This window comes from Caloenas nicobarica, chromosome 2, assembly GCF_036013445.1.
Source record: "Caloenas nicobarica isolate bCalNic1 chromosome 2, bCalNic1.hap1, whole genome shotgun sequence".
Lineage (NCBI taxonomy): Eukaryota > Metazoa > Chordata > Aves > Columbiformes > Columbidae > Caloenas > Caloenas nicobarica.
This window is the reverse complement of record NC_088246.1, coordinates 20,431,028-20,447,899: the sequence shown is the minus strand read 5'-3', so window position 1 is coordinate 20,447,899 and position 16,872 is coordinate 20,431,028. Positions and strand designations below refer to the sequence as shown.

The window sequence follows — 16,872 nt, the reverse complement described above, 5'->3', positions numbered from 1 at the left end:
ACTCCATTTCACTGATCTATTTTAAGAGGCAGTCCTGCAGATAGTTGGGTCAGCAGCTGAGGGAGTGGTGGATGGAGAGATTAATAAAGGGGAAGTGGAGGGAAGAAGAGAACCTCCAAAACAGGTTTTGCCACTAGTGGGAATGTATGTCAAACTTCACAGGCTTGCAGAGGTGGGGCAAGGTAGACTATGCTGACAGCTTCCCTTGTCTCAGTGGTGGATATATAATCTCTGCTCACTGGCCTTAAGCTGCCAGCTCACAGCTTTGGGGTGGGAACAAACCTTATTGCACTGTCACCACCAATATACACTAGGCTTCTCACTTTGAGAATCTGTTTCATTGTATGGTGAATTCACTGAAGTGAACCTACAGCTACTGAAAGTCTCTCAGCACCCAGTATTTAATGTTTGGAGAGCTGGAGTGTTAAGATACAGCTCACATGCATACTGCGTATGTAGGATTTTGTTTGAAATGAACTGCTCAGTTCATTTCAGTGGCAAGGAAGTCCTTATAATCTTGACTTTAAAAAGTAGTGTAGTGCTCCCAATCTGCAGGCAGCTTACAAAATTATTTAGAAGTTTTCAACCACTTTTATCTCTAAATTTCACCATAGACTTAATGCTGCCTTTTCAATAAATTGCTGGTCATTTTAGTGGGTGAATGTGAGGGAGGGATGAGTGAAGCAAAGGACAAAAAGCAGTAATCCTAAAGATTCTTCTTCCTGTACACAGCTGTCTATACCAAGGTACTGAGCAAAAGTAATTTAATAACTTTTCTATTCTGCCCTTTGTGAAAGCCTCTTTGCTGCTAATATAAATTTTGTTACACATTAAGAGGAATAAATAGTCCTCAAGACGTACTTCAGCCATACGAATTTCAGGAATGGAATTTCTTATTCTTCAAATAAGTTTGGACAATCTATTTCTGAGACACTTCTAGCATTATAGGTTGCTTTATCTGCTGACTTGCCAGGTAGGTGGTAACAGAATAGTACTGTTCAGGCAGCACAGAGAAGATCTGTACTGATGCCTACTGTCCTTCTCCATTTGAAGGATGTGGTATTAAGTTTGCATCTGATGGTCAAACTGTTCTTCTAGCTTGTTAGATTGGTATGCTTTGAGTTGTCCCTAATTTGGGAGGTCGTAAAGGTTTTAATAACGTGATTTCTAGGTATAGGATCTTCTATAATTGTGTTCCTTTGCACATCATTTGGAGCAGTTGTAGTGGAATGTGTGTCAAACCAGTTCTGTTTGTGTCATCTGTGGACTGTTTTGGAATTGGTTCACACTGCTCTAGGACAGTTAGAGATAAAGTTGCTATTAGGAACTTTATAGAGGCAACAATAGCAGAAAGGTTGTGCTGTTGTGATCCTGGCGTATGTCGGAAGAATATGTCAAACTGCGTGTTTCCAGACATGCAGTCTTGGAGAATTTCAAGAATGAGTCAGCTTCCGACCTCCTTTTTTTGAGGCAGAACGCAAGATTATTTTTGGTCTCTCGAGGCGAGAGTCAGCAGAGACTGTGAAGTCAGCCATAGTTTGTGCACCTGTGCTGATTATATCTGTGGCACGTCTTTGTGACTGACCACCTTGGTGAACACAGAGATCCTACGAGAAGGAGATACAGTAGGGAGTCTTTGGACCATGCCCAAGTTTCTTACCAAGTGAGTCTACTCCATGTGATAGTTTTTAGAGGCCTGTCTTCGGAATTCCAGAGCATGGAATCCAGGAATAAAAACATGGAGGTAGAACTGCAAGTAGCTTTAATATATCATAGTTTCAAGATCTGGAGGAGAAAGCTTTGTTTGTGATGAACTAACATTAATATTCAAATAAAGGTTAAGGGAAAAGACACCCATTCACTTCTAAAGAATAGTTGTTTCCTTAATGTCAGTAAACAGTTTTGATATGTGTGGTTTCTTTTTCAATGCTTCTATGATCATTCCATTTTTTTATTTTATTTTTGCTTTTTTTTCCTAGAGATGTGAATTATGCCCTCATAAGGATGGTGCTTTAAAGAGAACAGATAATGGGGGTAAGTTTTATTCTTATTTTTTGTGAACTCTCTTATTCTGTATGAGGGAAATAAGTCTATGAAAAAAAATTGTAGGGATTGTAAACATAACTGAAAACACTGGCTGGTTTTGCAAGTGAGACGTATTTTACAGTAACCTTTATTTGTCCAATTTAGGTTGAATTTAGTTTGATAACATCAATCGTTACTCTTAGTTTTATTTTTAGAAGAAAGTTAGAATGGAGAAGCTGCATTTTAACATAAGATTTTAATGGGTAAAAAGGATAAATTGTGTGTGTATTTAGTTGGAGTTTGAACATTTATAGAAAGCTGTTGAAAGTGCACCATTCATTGAGAAAAGCAAAATTTTTATGTCTGTAGCCTAGACCGAATGCACTAGGGCATTTTCAAAGGATAGCTCTTTCATGCCTGGTAATACTAATGAGTTTTGTAACAAAGAAGTTAGAGCTGAGAAGTTGTGGTACTGATTACCTGTCCCTTGCATCTTTCTATTTTCATCATTTAGGTTATCATCAGTTCTGCTCCTGCTGAGCAGAACTGCTAGAGAAAGTCTCTACTGAATATCTTGTCTTAATAATGTTTATACGAATAGCTGGATGATATGAGTGAAAAAATTCAATTAACTTTTCAATCACTTCTAGAATTCTTTCTTCTCTCTTTACTAGATACTTGTAAACTCCTGTCCATCATCTATCTATAAAGAGGCTGGTCATTTTGATACCGAGCCCTTTCTCTTGTGAGAGAAGAAAGTACGATCAGGATTCTGGATTTCATTGGACAGTCTTATGTAAATTATATTCTGGAAATTTTATGCTGCATACGTAATATTCTAACTAATTTATATCTTAGCTTAGTGTTGACACAGTTGATGCAGTTTTGCTGTTTCTGTTGCAGTTGAGTTGCAGGAGCGCAGAACCTGCTTGTATTTGGGCTGATGTACCTTTTCGCTTGCCTGTACTTTGACTGCAATGTATAGATCACGCTCTAGCATTCACCACTCTGGTGTCTGCTTATCTCAAACACGTTGGTGAATTTAGTGTCATTTATGAGTGCTGAGAGATTGTATTCAGTCTGTGTTGTGTGTGTGTCAGTGAAACTACCATCTTAAGTGCCAGCCCAGTACTTTAGCCTTAAAACTATTCTTCCTCTCAGACAGATTGATATATGGCAGTGTTGAATTCATCTCTTGAGAAACAGCAGCTGGACACTTGCTTCTTTAGGAAATAAGCAATAAGAAAGCCTCAAGCCTCTTGAAATATACAGTAAAATTTGCGAAGTATGAAGTAGCTGAAGTGTTTTCCGTTTTTATACTTCAAGTGGTGTTTGAGAATGCCTTGCTATTCTCTGTGGTAATTTTGAAACTTCTTTGCATAAAGTCTTGAGAATTTATTTTGAGAGTTTGCATCAAAGATCTGAACATCCTATTAGTGTTCTCTTTCATAGCTGTATTAATTGTAATCCTGAATTCTTGTCTGAAAGTGAGTTACTGTATAAGATTGAAATTATTTAAGTTTAAATAGCAAAGATGTTACACTATATGAACAGTATTGTCCCTACTATAATTTTCAAGACGGAGTATTTTAATCAGTGAGAGCTTCATAGTGAAAATTTCATAGCAGAGAAGTCTGAAGAAATTGTACTTCTTCTGGAAACATCCTTGCCTCAGTAATAGATCTTGTCCATAGTGTTGAATACAGCAAATTCTACTTTATGGACCAAATGTCATTTAAATAACAGCTTTACAGAAGGATGTGAACCTTGGAAAAAATGAACTCCAACTGGTGTTGCATTTCAGAAACCTACATTCTTAACCTGAAGATTGCCTTTCAAAGGGTTGCCTAACAAGGGATTGTGCCAGAAGAGTTTCGATTTAAGGAAATGTTGTTGAAAGTCATGGCATGGGCTTGGCAGTTTAAAATTATATTTACAGTAGGTTAGTACTTGGAATTTTTGAATGCTGTTACACCGTTCGTTGCCAAGGGAAATGATAAAAAGATGCAGGTATTCCTGCAGAAACTTAGAAACAAACATTTCTGGTAAAACTTTGTAGGGATCTAGCTTTAGAAATTTGTTATTAGAGTCTTTCTGTAAGTGTAGAAATAATTAAATGGTCTTAGATTTTCAGAACAAGTGAAGAAATTACTGTTTTTATGTCAGTGACATACAGTTATGCTTCTTTCTGCCTTCTGGCAACAAGTTACTTCATTTTGTAGCCAGAAAACCAATGCAGTTTTTGTTTTGAATATGCAGATAGCTTAGCTCGTGTGGGGTCTGCTGCTCTTGTAAGTTGTGTGGGTTTTTTTTCTTTTTTAACAGTCTTGTGGATATTTGATTTTTAATAATGTGAAGAAATTTGTTTCAGTGTTGAAGATACAATTATTTTCTTTTATGTCAGGAATCTTAATGTTTTTTGGTATACTGAGCTTTTTACTATAGGGTTCCATGATTTTCTTAACCTGCAGAAAGACACTTATTTCAGGGAGGGTCCTCGCTATGTGTTAACTTCCTCCTCCTTTGTGATGATACTAGCACTTAAAGTTTTTTTTTCCCCCCTGAGTTCTTTTCAGCTAAATGTAACTAGTTTCCTGACCCAGCTGACCATGCTAATGCTGGTAAAGAAGAATGGCCAGGACTGTTCTTTCAGCAGCAGCCTGTACATTAGCTGTCTTAAGTCAGTTGCACGACTGTAATGAAAGCAGGCTAATATTATAGCTCTTATATAATGATGTTCTCTTGCCTTTAAGAACTTTGGGGCACTGTAAGATATATATGACTAAGTAGTCTGGGAATGAAACTTTCGTTGTTTCTAAGTATTACTGACTAGAAAATAGTAATGGTGGTGTATGTGTTGGTGTGTTGTGGGATTTTTTTGTCCCTCGCCCCCCAAGTGGCATGAGGTTCCTCTGTGTGTGTTCTTCTTCCTTCTTCCTCTCCTTTTACTGGCCTGTTACTGCTTGTCTGACTGTCTGGAGATCAATACTTCTTTAGATTTGGTTTTTAGGTTTTATATTTCTGGTTGGATATGTCTACTGTACCTTAGTCATGCTTATTAGTACAGTTGCTGAGGGATAGCGTTGGGTTCTCCAGTATCAACTATGGCAAATATGGAATTACAGTTTTCAGTGACACCATAAATACAGCATTCTTGGAGCAATACTGTCATGGATCTTATATAGAACTTGAAAGTGCCAGCCTGAGATAGAGAAGAGGGGGCATATTGTGGAGGCTGGGTCACATTGGGCCAGCTCTCTTTATCAGCAAGAATTGGATTCTTGGGAAGGTTCTTGTGTGCTTTCTCAGAATACTTTCCCAGCCTGTAAGTATTTACACTTTGGGACTTCTTGAATCAGAGATGGTATTTTTGTGTTTAGTGGAAGAAGAGTCCGTCACACTATTAATGTGTCCACTTCTGTATAAAGGTTTAGTATCTGTAATGTTGTGTGCAAGGCATTTTGCAGTTGGTGCATACAATGTGTCAAGATATACACTCGTTTGTCTTGAACCTGGTACCTTGCAGTTTTGTTTGGTGCTACTGGATACTTCCTAAGTGATGGGAAGTGACAAAGAGCAGTTATTCTTTGTTCACCTTTTTAATACCACTTCTGGCTTTGTAGACCTCTCTCATACTCTTCTTTAGTCTCGTTTTCAGCATGAAGGAGCCCAGATTGATTGGGCATTCCTAGTACAGAAAACTGGCTATCCCTTTTCCCCTTCTCTATGTGTCTTCTAAATAACCCGTGATCCTTACCAGACCTGAATTTCAAATTTTAGAAAGGCAAATCTGCTGTACATGATGCCCTGGAATCTCTAGAGTGCAAAATTATTACAGTATGGTTTAGTGTTTCCTAACATAGGCTACAAATACAATTATGGGTCACCATTTTTTGGTACAAATTTGTTCATTACTTACAGAATGATTTCACTACCCTAAACATTCACACTGCCTCGAGACTGGGACAAATCCCAAGGGCTTTTGCCTGAAGAATGTTCTTAAAATTGAGTGCACTGTTTTCTGCATCCTCTCTTGAAACAGAAAACATGGGTAATGTACATTTTTGAGGCATTAATTATTTTTACAGCTGTGCTGGTTTGACTGAAAGCGAGTTAATTTTCTTCATGCAGTTGGAAACTTTTATTGTCTGGATTTAGTGTGAAAGCAAGAAGATAACACCCCAGGACAGAATTAATGTTTTTGTCCAAGTAACTTTCCAGTGTTTTTGAGGTGGAATGGAGAGAATGTAAAAACTTAACTGTTATTTTAGTTGTTGTCTGGGAGCCAAGGTCTTTCTGGGCTCTGCCCACAGGTGTGAGGTGCCTGGGAAGGGGGACATGGACAGAACAGACCTTGACTGACATCCAGGCTGATCAATGAGAATATTCCATGCCATTAGCATCATGCTCATATTTAAGGAGCGTTGGGTTTTCCAGCTGGGGAGACCTGGTTCTGCTCTGTTTCAGTTGAGTTCTGTTTGGGAGTTCTGTTAGTTTGGACGTTTGCTGTTCTGCTGGTTTGCAGAGGCCTCTGGGCCTTTCTGCCTTTTTCTCTCTTCTCCTGGGATCAGCTGTTCAGGCCCAGGGTGCTCTCTCTTCCTGGGACTGGCTGCTCCATGTGGATAGAGTTTGTGACGAAGTGCGTTCTGTATATTTTATATTCTATTTTCATTTTATGTATATAATAATTATTATTATCAGTAGTAGTATTAGTATATTGATATTATTTTTTTGTTTTATTAAACTGTTTTTATCTCAGTCCATGATTTTCTCCCTTCCCTTTTGATTCTCTCCCGTTTGGGAGTAGAGAGGGGAGTAAGCAAGCGGCTGTCATAGTTTTGATTGCGAGCTGGGGTTCAACTGTGACAACAACAATAGTTAACTCTTGGCAATTTGGGTTATTGGAGGCAGAGTGGGCTAGGGGAAGTTCAGTTATTGTAGGTAATAGTGACTGTACTAGCCAAGTGGTTTCTAGATAGTGTCGTGGTAACATTGCACTTCGTCTTGGAAACTGATCCAGAAGGTTCTGCACCGAGTTGCTGGTGTGTGTGGATCTCGAAGAACTGAAGAGTTCATGTGAAGCACCAAATGGAAATGGCATTCTTTGTTGCTCATAACCTTTTTTCATACACTGGAGAGTACACAGGTGCCTGCTTATTCTTGGCTTGGTGATGGTGGCTGCTGTTGCTGTAATCAGAACCTGTGGCAAGCCCCCCAAAAAAATTCTCTCTGGATTTGAGCGGAATATGTCCTAGTCTGCTTCATTGCCCCACCTGTGCTCTCCATTGTCAAGGACCTGAACTGACTTTGAACAGAAGCAGCTAAGGTCTGCTAGCACATGTTTGTTCAGTCTCTTTACACTGTGTGAAAATGGTCATTCAGCTCCTGCACTTGCACAGATCTTAGAAACAATACAGTTGGATTTAGCAGAGTGTAGCCTGGATTGATATCCATGGGGTAGCTTATCTGTCAGTGGATTATCTGTGCTAAAGATTATTAAGACTTGACTATATTTAGCTGCGCATTTGATTTAATTATTTTGTTAAGGGTAGTGGGACATTACATAGTTATGGTTATGATCAGGATGATTGTCAGAAATTATAGGAATAAACTTTGAATAAGTTTTGATATTTTGGCTGCCTAGTATCTGTGACTGTCTGACAGCTGTGGTTAAGTTTTATGAGCAAAAAAAGAGTCTTCCCTCTACATGGGCTTTGCGGAATTTGTTTTTACATAAGCATTGGGACTTTTTCAGTGTTCAGAGGCTGCAGTTCTATAAATTCTGTTAGGCTATTTACTGGGGTTTTATTGATTTATTTTATTGATAATAAAAGTAGAAAAGTAGAATCGAGTTGAGAAACAAACTTTTCTCTTTGAATATATTTATTGACAGAATTCCTTGCTAAGTTTTGTGTTTATGTTCATTTAGGGGTGCCATTCTGGTTTTAAACACATCAGTGATTATGAAAGTTTTTAAAATGAGAAAACCAGATATGTATATGAATTGCTCATTGATTTGCTATCTTATATACAAGAAGCCTACTGAGAGAGAGGTTTTTTTTTTAGTTTGGTACTCTGTCTGGATTAGTAACTGAACAAAATATACACACTTTTTTTTTTTTTTTTTAAACAACAGCAACAGGTGAGCATTTGTTTGAACATACCTGAGAACTGTAGACTGTTTGACAGTTTTGGGCCTTTTCAATTCAGTAATGTTTCCTTAACCATTGTGGTGATTTCCTTTGGGTTTTGGGCACTCAGTGTGGAAGAAATAAAATTTGACCATTTGAACAGATTATAGGTTTTTTGAATCCAAATTCTGTTATCTTCTCATATACTGAGTATGCAGTGGTTTTTTTAAGCAAATTGTTCGGTTGTATCTAATATTGCACATCTCTCATTTAAATAGTTTTCTTACAGTAATCTTTGTCCAAAATTTTCTGTAAGCCTAGAAGGCTTGATTTTGGCTGTACAAGTTGTGACTTTGAAATCTGATTCTGCTGGATGCTGATGAGGAATGCTGTATAACAGCATTCTTTGTGTGACTTTTCACCAAGACTTCTTTCATGCAGCTGCTTGGTGAAAAGGCCAGTTAACAATGTGGTGGTTTTATGTCATCGTCCAGGCCTTCTTCCCATCCCCTGGGTTAGCGTCGGGATGTCCCAAGCCTATTAAAACATCGTATGCTAGGTTTTCTTATTGCTATTGTTACTGAGTCAGCACCTCTCACTGTCAGGTTTACTGTTCTGATGGGTTTTCTTGGTATTAATGTCTAAGAATGTGGATAGTATGATGTCATATGTACACATTCAGGCATATGCATTTTTCAAGAAGTGCTTACCTACAAGTGTTCTGGTCCTTTTGTGCATTTTTGCAAGAGTTTGTGTGTATGTGTGGTATGTGAGTGGTGGTTTGTGGTGGGGTTTTTTGTTTTTTTTTTTTTTTTCCCCTCAAACTGGGAAAGACAGTAGAATTTCATAGCTTGTCAGATAAAATTGTTAAAGCTATTAGCTTACTCAGTGGACCGGTGGAATATAATCTGTAACTGTTTCAAAAACAAACTGTTGTGCTGCTGAATGGTGACCCAAAGTGAATTTTTCTTACATACCAATTCTATAGTTAAGGAACAAATTTTGATAAATGGAGAGTTTGCTGAAATTCTGTAGTAGGACTCTGTAGAGTGAAGCCTTTTCTTCATAGACAAACAGTATTTATTTGTTTTAACAGAAATTGTCCCTTCATTCTGTGTACTGATGATAAGGCTGACTACCAACCACAGTGGTGAGATCTCTAGTGGTTAGTTTGAGCACTTTCTTCTACCCAACTTTGAAAAGAGTGAATCAAACAATCTTGTGAATAATACTATATTAACTATAGCAAACTCTAAAACTGTATTTGCTAGGGTAAGGAAAAGACAGTAACTTATGCTAACAGATTTCCATTCTGCAAGTGTAATTGTCTTTACAGGATAGGAAGATCAGGGTCAAAACAAAAGTGTATGGAATGCCTTAATGAAGAGACACTTCACTAAATAAAATAGTACTTAATCTTACCCTCGGGCAAACAGTAACAATAACTGTCTTAGGTACATCTTTGCTGGATTCACTTTTCAGAGTTGGGACAGAGCTGAGTCTTGGGGTCAGTCAGCAGATCTGATGGTTGTGGAAACTGAGGGTGCAATTTCATGTAATCTAGGACAGCAATTTACCTCTTCTGGCAGGAGCAGATGGTGATTTACCCATGATGGGGTGTTTCTTCACTGGTGGGTTTGTGTACAGTAGTCATGCAACCTCAGTATGGATTGCATCAACTTCTTTACTTATCTTACTGGAAGGTAAAGTATTGTTTTCCCACAGGTTCAGTAAACAAGTGAATAAAACTTTATCTGTCCTGCTACATGGCAAGGTGATACTACAGGTAGAGGGTGGGGATGTACAGCTGAAAGTGAGGAGTAAAGTGAGACGTTACCTTTAGTGACAGCCCACAGTTGAAATGGCTTGAGGTGTATCCTTAAATTACAACCTGGAGCAACCCTAATAAGAAACTAACATTTCAGCCAAGAAAGGTTTTTCCATGCTGACAGAATACATTTGCTTGGTTTAGGAATAAGCTGCAGTTACAAATAAAGTTTCCTTAGTGAGATATAACGGACCCTTCAGGAACTCACACAGAATGCATAAACAAATTTTAGTCTGGGATTGGTGCAGGGTTAAGAGTTGGTGATAACATCCCAGAGCTCGCTTGTGGGACCAGACCGGCACTACGGCTGGATCTCGGTGTGACTTTGTGATTCAGTCCTCTTCAGTCTGTTTCTGCTTTGCAGCACAGCTTCAACACTGGTTTTGGGACACAGCCCTGGTGTAGTGCCTGCTCTGTTTGTCAGTTCACAAGCTGTTGGTTTTTTATCAAATAAAAGATTGTAAAAGCAAGGCTTCAAAATTTGCACTGGAAGATGATTTAAAAGTACCATGAATTTATTTATGGTGAAAGTGCTTGTGAATCAAGTTTTGAATGCTTAAACGGTAGTTGTAAAGGTAAAAATTTAGTTAGAAGGATAACATACTGTGTATTATTTATCTTCCTGGGTTTTCTTTGTCAATTTTAGGTTACTTTATTAGAGTTTGCTTTTAGTTATAGAGTTCTTTGTTTGCAACAGTATTCTGTTTGCTGATGGTGGACTTATTAGGAGTTACCCACTCTCCATTGCATTGGTGTAACAAATCAACTGTTTATTTTCAGTTAGTGTTCTGGAGCCTGAGATTTGTTACTCTGAATGTTAATGAATAATGTATATTCAGATTTTACCTGCTAAGTATGTACTGCTAGATTTTCACTGAGGTAAAATTAGTTAGACACTTCAAATAAAAATCTCAGCAAAAGACTGGTAAAATTTGGATAGATTCTTTGCTGGTAATTAAACATTTTGCATGCCAGAATGAGGCTTAGAAATTGGCAAAACTCAATAGTGTGTCTTTCTGAGGGATAAATCAAAATAAAAAGGGACTCAAGTGAAAAGCTGGAAGGTCCGTAAGAGTTATTTAAACTTTGAAGGCTTTTCAGCATGAATTTCCAATTTCTGATATTGGAGAAAGCGGTTTTCGTAATTGTTATCAAAGTAGATCTTGGAGTTGATTTCTATGTGGTTTTGATGTTGTTTTAATGTTGGTTGAAATTCTTTCCTAAGATCTCTTCAAAGGAAAGTGTCTTAGCTATGCTTGTGTGATGTTATCTTAGAAAGCACAGTGGTGGGTTTTTTTTTTTTTTTGAAAGGTAAGCAGCATTTCCTAGTTATTGGACTTGAAAGCACAATTGAAGTAGATATTTTTAATTTTAATTTGGCTGTCACCAGTAAGTTTTTTCTAAGAAGTAATAACCAAAACCTGATGACATTTTTCAATTTCTGGATGGAGGCATTGATTGTTGTAAAATATTGGATCATTTAAAGCAAAAGAGGCAGTGAATCTGCCAGCCCCTAGTAGCCTGCTGTATTTTTTTTTCAGCAGTTTCAGAGAAATGAGTTCTGATAAGAATGTACAGAAACAAGAAAGCTCAGTGGCTGATTTGAATCGTTATAATACATTTCTTTATTTTAAAATAAGCAAGCCAGGCGTTATCACCTAGTAAAAATATTATTATTGAGAAAGCACATATGTAAAATGGCCAGCTTCTCAAAGATGGAGAAATAGTAAGTCAAATAAAGAGAGAAAAAGAAAAGAAAAAAATTCCGAGGATAGGGAAAATTTTAACAACATTTTGCAAGATGCTACTACCTGCGTTTACAAAGACATTTGTGACTGTCTTCCCCTTCTAGTTGAAGTTGTCCTGAAAGGGAGATGAAAGCAATAGTAAATTGAGTATAAGCAATTCAGTGGCAAGAGTAAGAGTTTGTTAGCAATTACTGTAAATTTTATAAGTAAATTTAAAATAAATGAGTAATAAATCTGCGGCCAGTTGTTTGGATGCAAACTATGCACAACTAAAGTGAATGGAAGCTTATAATAGATTTAAATAGTAAAGGATGTGGTCTATCTGTATTATTTTAAAAAAGCCATTTGGAACAGAAGTGATCTGAAAAATGGCATGAATTCCTGGCTAAGTTTGGAGAAAAATGAAGGAAAGTTAGAGTATTCTGTTGTGGTTTTTTGTGTGATGTTTTGGCTGAAGAGGAATGGTGATAAAATTATTTCAGTTCCATCAGAAACTAGTGAGAATGTTATAAATGTTATTGAATGTGTACGTTAGTGCTACTGGAGATTTTTTTTTTAAACTCTTAAGACGTGGATATGCAACAATACTTTTCACACTTAAACACTGGAAAGGACTCAAGGACTGGATTTAATGATGGTTTTCTTTTTGGGAAAAAGAAAAAAGATCTGTAGTTGCTGACCAAGTTGATAGTTACCCAAGAATAATGTAACAAGTGATTTGAATGGGACGTTTATGTCTTAGATGGAGTTAATTGGAAAATATATATTTTAATGTCGTCTTAAATATAATAAATCCTTATAAATGCTTCCTTCTCTTATCAGCTGCATGTACAGTTGGGGTGGGTGTCTCTTCAGGATGTTGTGTTATCCCTGCAGTTGTCGTCCAGTAAGGAACAGCAGACAAAAGCACTTAACTTTGAAAATGGCAACAGGTACTTTACTCTGTTGGGATTCTGAGTGCTGGGCTCTGCCTGAGGGGAGTTGTCTGAAAGAGAAGCAAGGGCAGGGGATGAGCGAGGCATTTTCACACTGGATCATATAGTCAAGAGCCCTGTCATTTGCAGAAAACATCAACAGTAAACTCTGCTTGTATGCTAATACCTTGTTTTTCCATCAGTGAGACAGAGGAGATCTAGTGCTCTTACTTTATTTGGCCATAGGTGTCCATACTTCCATGCTTACTCTATGTAGCAACAGTGACTAGTCTTCTGATGTTTAGGAAAAATATGATGGTTGTTTGCTTCCTTTTCTGTTTTCCTCTGCTACTGTCTGGTCCTTATATGGTGAAACTGAATCTTCTTGATCTCCCTTAAGTTGAAAAGTTTTGTGGAGGAGCCTACAGACCTTCTTGAGTTCTCCAAAGATGGAGATTCTACAGCACTTTTAGGCAACCAGTCCTTAACCACACTTGTTATGGAAAAGTGTCTTCCTTACTCTTTCTTCAGGGAGAGCTGCTCAACCTCTGCCTCTTTCAGTTCTTCAGGTGAGCTGGATGTTGCTCTCTGACAATTTTATATTTCTTCACTGCTGAAACTTCGGACAGAAGAACCTTTAAGCAGTTGTGTACAGGGTCTCTGAGTCCTAGTGTGAGCTGGTGCTGGAGTAGGCTTCTTGTACAATGTAGGCATTTGAGACTGGTAACGTAAGCGTACTCCATCTTCCATTATCATTAAATTTTTATTGGACAGGTTGTGATTTTTCAGCAAGGTCAGATTATTTGGGATCTAAAGATGCCAGATGGAAACCAATGGAAAAGGTCCCTTGTCCTCAAGTCCCTGGGCACCTTGTTCAAAAAGTGTATTAGTGCTGTGGTACTTCATTTGTTTTAATATAGATACTGTTTTTGTTATCATAAAAGATGAAAGTGTGCTGTTACAGCTATCCTGGGTGTGTGTTCTATATTTTAGAAATCAGGATATATTACACTAGTAGATTTCTGGCTATATGTTTAATATTTTTTTATATTGATGGAGTAGTATTCAGTTAGTTACTTCTGAAACCAGTTTCTTGTAATGAAAATTCTTCACTTACCTAAATTTCAGTTGGCTTAGTAAGTGATTTTTTTAATGTCTCTGGCATAATTTTTCGTTATAAGTGTAGCTGGAGTACAGACTTAATTATGTCTGAAGTAAAAGCTTTTGACATCTGTTTATGTGTAACTAACCGAAGAAAGATTTTTCAAAATTTCAGTGTCACTTTTCTACTAGTTTAATGACTTGTATTAGGTGTTTCTTTTTCAGTTAATTTTTGAGAGGAGATTTAAAGACAAATATTCACCATTAACACCATGTTTACATTTATTTATTGTCTTCAGTAAGATGGCTCTGGGTTAGGGCAATTTGCAAGCCTTAGAAAAGTCGTTATAAGCACTTAATTCCCTGAAGATATTTCAAGTAAAGGAGAGAACAGAAGAAGACTGTAGTTTTTACAGTTTAAGTCTGTCTGTTAATGATAATTTTAAAATGGTCTGTTGGAACTGTTTTTAAAAGCAGCTTAAGTTGGCAGTTGATACTTTCTTTTCTCTACTCTTTTATTAGTCTCATGCTTTTTTCCTATGTGGAATAATTCTACATACTCTTTGTGAATAAGATGATGGAGCAGCACAGATACTGTATTTAGTTGCAGATGAAATACTAGAAAGATTATGTTGGCTGTGAATGTTGACTGCAACAGTTGTGTCTGCATTTTTCATTTTCTATACAAATTATAACTACCAATTTAGTAAATGGGGAGGAGGGTCACCAATCAGTTAGAAGCAGCTAGAAAAGACTTGTGCTTTAAGAAAGAATAAAAAGCACATATGCAATTCCAGATATTAAATACCATTCCAGAGTCTCAACAATGCTACTGTAAGTAAGTACAACTTTACATTTAGCTCAGTTGAAGAGTCTTAAGTACAGCTGGGTGAAGAAATTGAGAACTTTTAGATTCAGTAGAGTAGCTAAAAAGAGAAAATACAAGATGAAAACAAACTCAAAAAGGTTTGCAGTGGGGCAGTATGGTGAGGTCTGTGTCGTGGGTTTTTTTTTTTCATTATAGGATGCATTTGCACAATGATAACTTTCTTTTGTTTACCTAATCTAATAATGTGCTAGATTATCTGATTATGTAAGTCTGTAATTTTACGTCCTTAATATTTGCATATGAGTAAGCCTGGGTAGGAGGAAAGCACACTTATTTTTAAGGTGTATTGAACATCTTGTGGCAAAAGACTTCAGTTTTCCTCTTGAGGAAGAACAGAGTTCACACTAAATGATTAACCACATCTAATTCACTTTCAGATGAGGTAACTCCACAATATAACTCTTGTAATCCTATTATTAGTGTCAGTATATAAATATGTTGGGTTAGTCATATAGCAGCTTGTGCTAAATTTAAAGTTCTGGCAAACTGTCCTCCACCAAAACAAACTGACAACTCTCAGGATCCTTAGTACTGAAAAAAGGCCTAAAATTAGTATTGGACTAATTAGTAAAATTAGTCCAACCAAATGTCAGGCATTAGGAATGTTTACTTCTTGAAATGTTGTTAAAGCACAATATGGTAAGTAACTAAGCATTTATTGATGACCCCAAGTTAATAAATTAGAACAGGACTGGATATAGTAGTTGATATTTCCTATGGAACAGTGAGATGGCTACACCTTTAAAGAAGGAAGAGATTTGATGGGGGAATATGGGGGCGGTGTGTGTTGAGATTTCTTTCTATAGAAAGAAAACAGGAGTCTAGTCAAATTCGAATGACTTTGTTTAAATAAAAAAAATACACAGAAGTCTTATATGATGGTAATGCTTGCATGAATACTAGTTTGTTCAGATATTTTTCTTTTGCAGGAATTTGCATAGCTTTTATGCAATGACTATGTTAGTCCAAGAAATTGAAAGAAATACCCTGTTTTTCTGTTTGCGTGTCACCGTTTGTATAAATCGTTAGTATGTGGATTTTGTAGAGTATTACTGTTATAAATTTTCCACTGAATAAACTTAAAAATGTATTACAGCTCATCTAAACTTTGGATAATATAAAATGGAATATAAACATGACTTCAGTAACTTCTGTCTGTAATATTCTAAATCGTTAAAATAGTCCATGGAAAGAAGTATTGTCAAAGGTTCTTTGTACTATAATTGAAATGTCCTATGAGCTTCTAGAAAATGTTAAAATTAAATACAATTATAACTTTTTGTAGGTTGGGCTCATGTGGTTTGTGCTCTGTACATTCCCGAGGTGCAGTTTGCAAATGTTTCTACAATGGAACCTATCGTGTTGCAGTCTGTTCCTCATGATCGTTATAATAAGGTATAATTATGTCTTTTTCTGTTTATCTAATGTACTTATTTTAAAACTTGTGAGCTTTAATAATCTAAAACTACACTTCTTAGAATTGTATAAAATGGTATAAAATTACATGAAATTCATAAATGTATGCAGTAATGATGTATGTTTTCTGCTATGACTTCATGATACATTCAAGAATTAAGAAAGCTATACTATTTTAAATTAAGCTGTAAGGTTATCTGCCATGTCTCATTATTCTTTTACAGATTAGGGACTGTTTTGTTAATTAAACATATCGCGATCTTTGACTAACAGTTTATTTTGAAAGGAATGTGTAATATTTCCTATAGGTTAAAATATTATTACAGCTTATTTGAAATGTTATTATTAATTATCACTAAGTCCTACTGTTTTAAGTATTGACATGAACATACACGTTAATAAACATTTGTTTTAGAAAGAAAAACTATGCTAATATATTAAGGCAGAAGCTTGCAGACTTTTGCCTTTGTAAACAGTATTCACTTTAGTGGGATTATTTGCTTATAGAAGAACTGCTCCTAAATAAGTGGCAGTGAGGTGGAATGTTTTATGAAGTGTGATGAGACTTTACTAAAAAAAAAAAAAAAAAGGGCAAAAAAAGCGCAAAGCAATGTAATAGTAACTTACCAATGTTGTAATAGTTACATTTTTCTAATTGTTTCACTTGTGCTACCTCTTCCTCACTAGACTTAACTACATCCTCCTTTGTATTTTCTCTTCTGGAGGCAGCAAACTGTCTGAGTTTCTGATGAGTTTTATTACATATTTTTGCCTGTGGTGTTCTTTTTACCTCTAGTTTCTTTCTTTTACTTTGTTTCAT

General features: G+C 36.5%; 1 protein-coding gene across 3 annotated transcripts in view; it reads left to right on the top strand.

The window, feature by feature from the left end:
• MLLT10 (MLLT10 histone lysine methyltransferase DOT1L cofactor) overlaps nt 1-16,872 on the top strand; it is a 137,122-nt gene that overhangs the window by 26,871 nt on the left and 93,379 nt on the right. For all 3 annotated transcript variants that reach the window (XM_065629120.1, XM_065629119.1, XM_065629121.1), the window contains exons 4-5: nt 1,980-2,034; nt 15,922-16,031. In XM_065629120.1, coding sequence (XP_065485192.1) covers nt 1,980-2,034; nt 15,922-16,031 — 165 coding nt within the window. The remainder of the gene's footprint in view (nt 1-1,979; nt 2,035-15,921; nt 16,032-16,872) is intronic.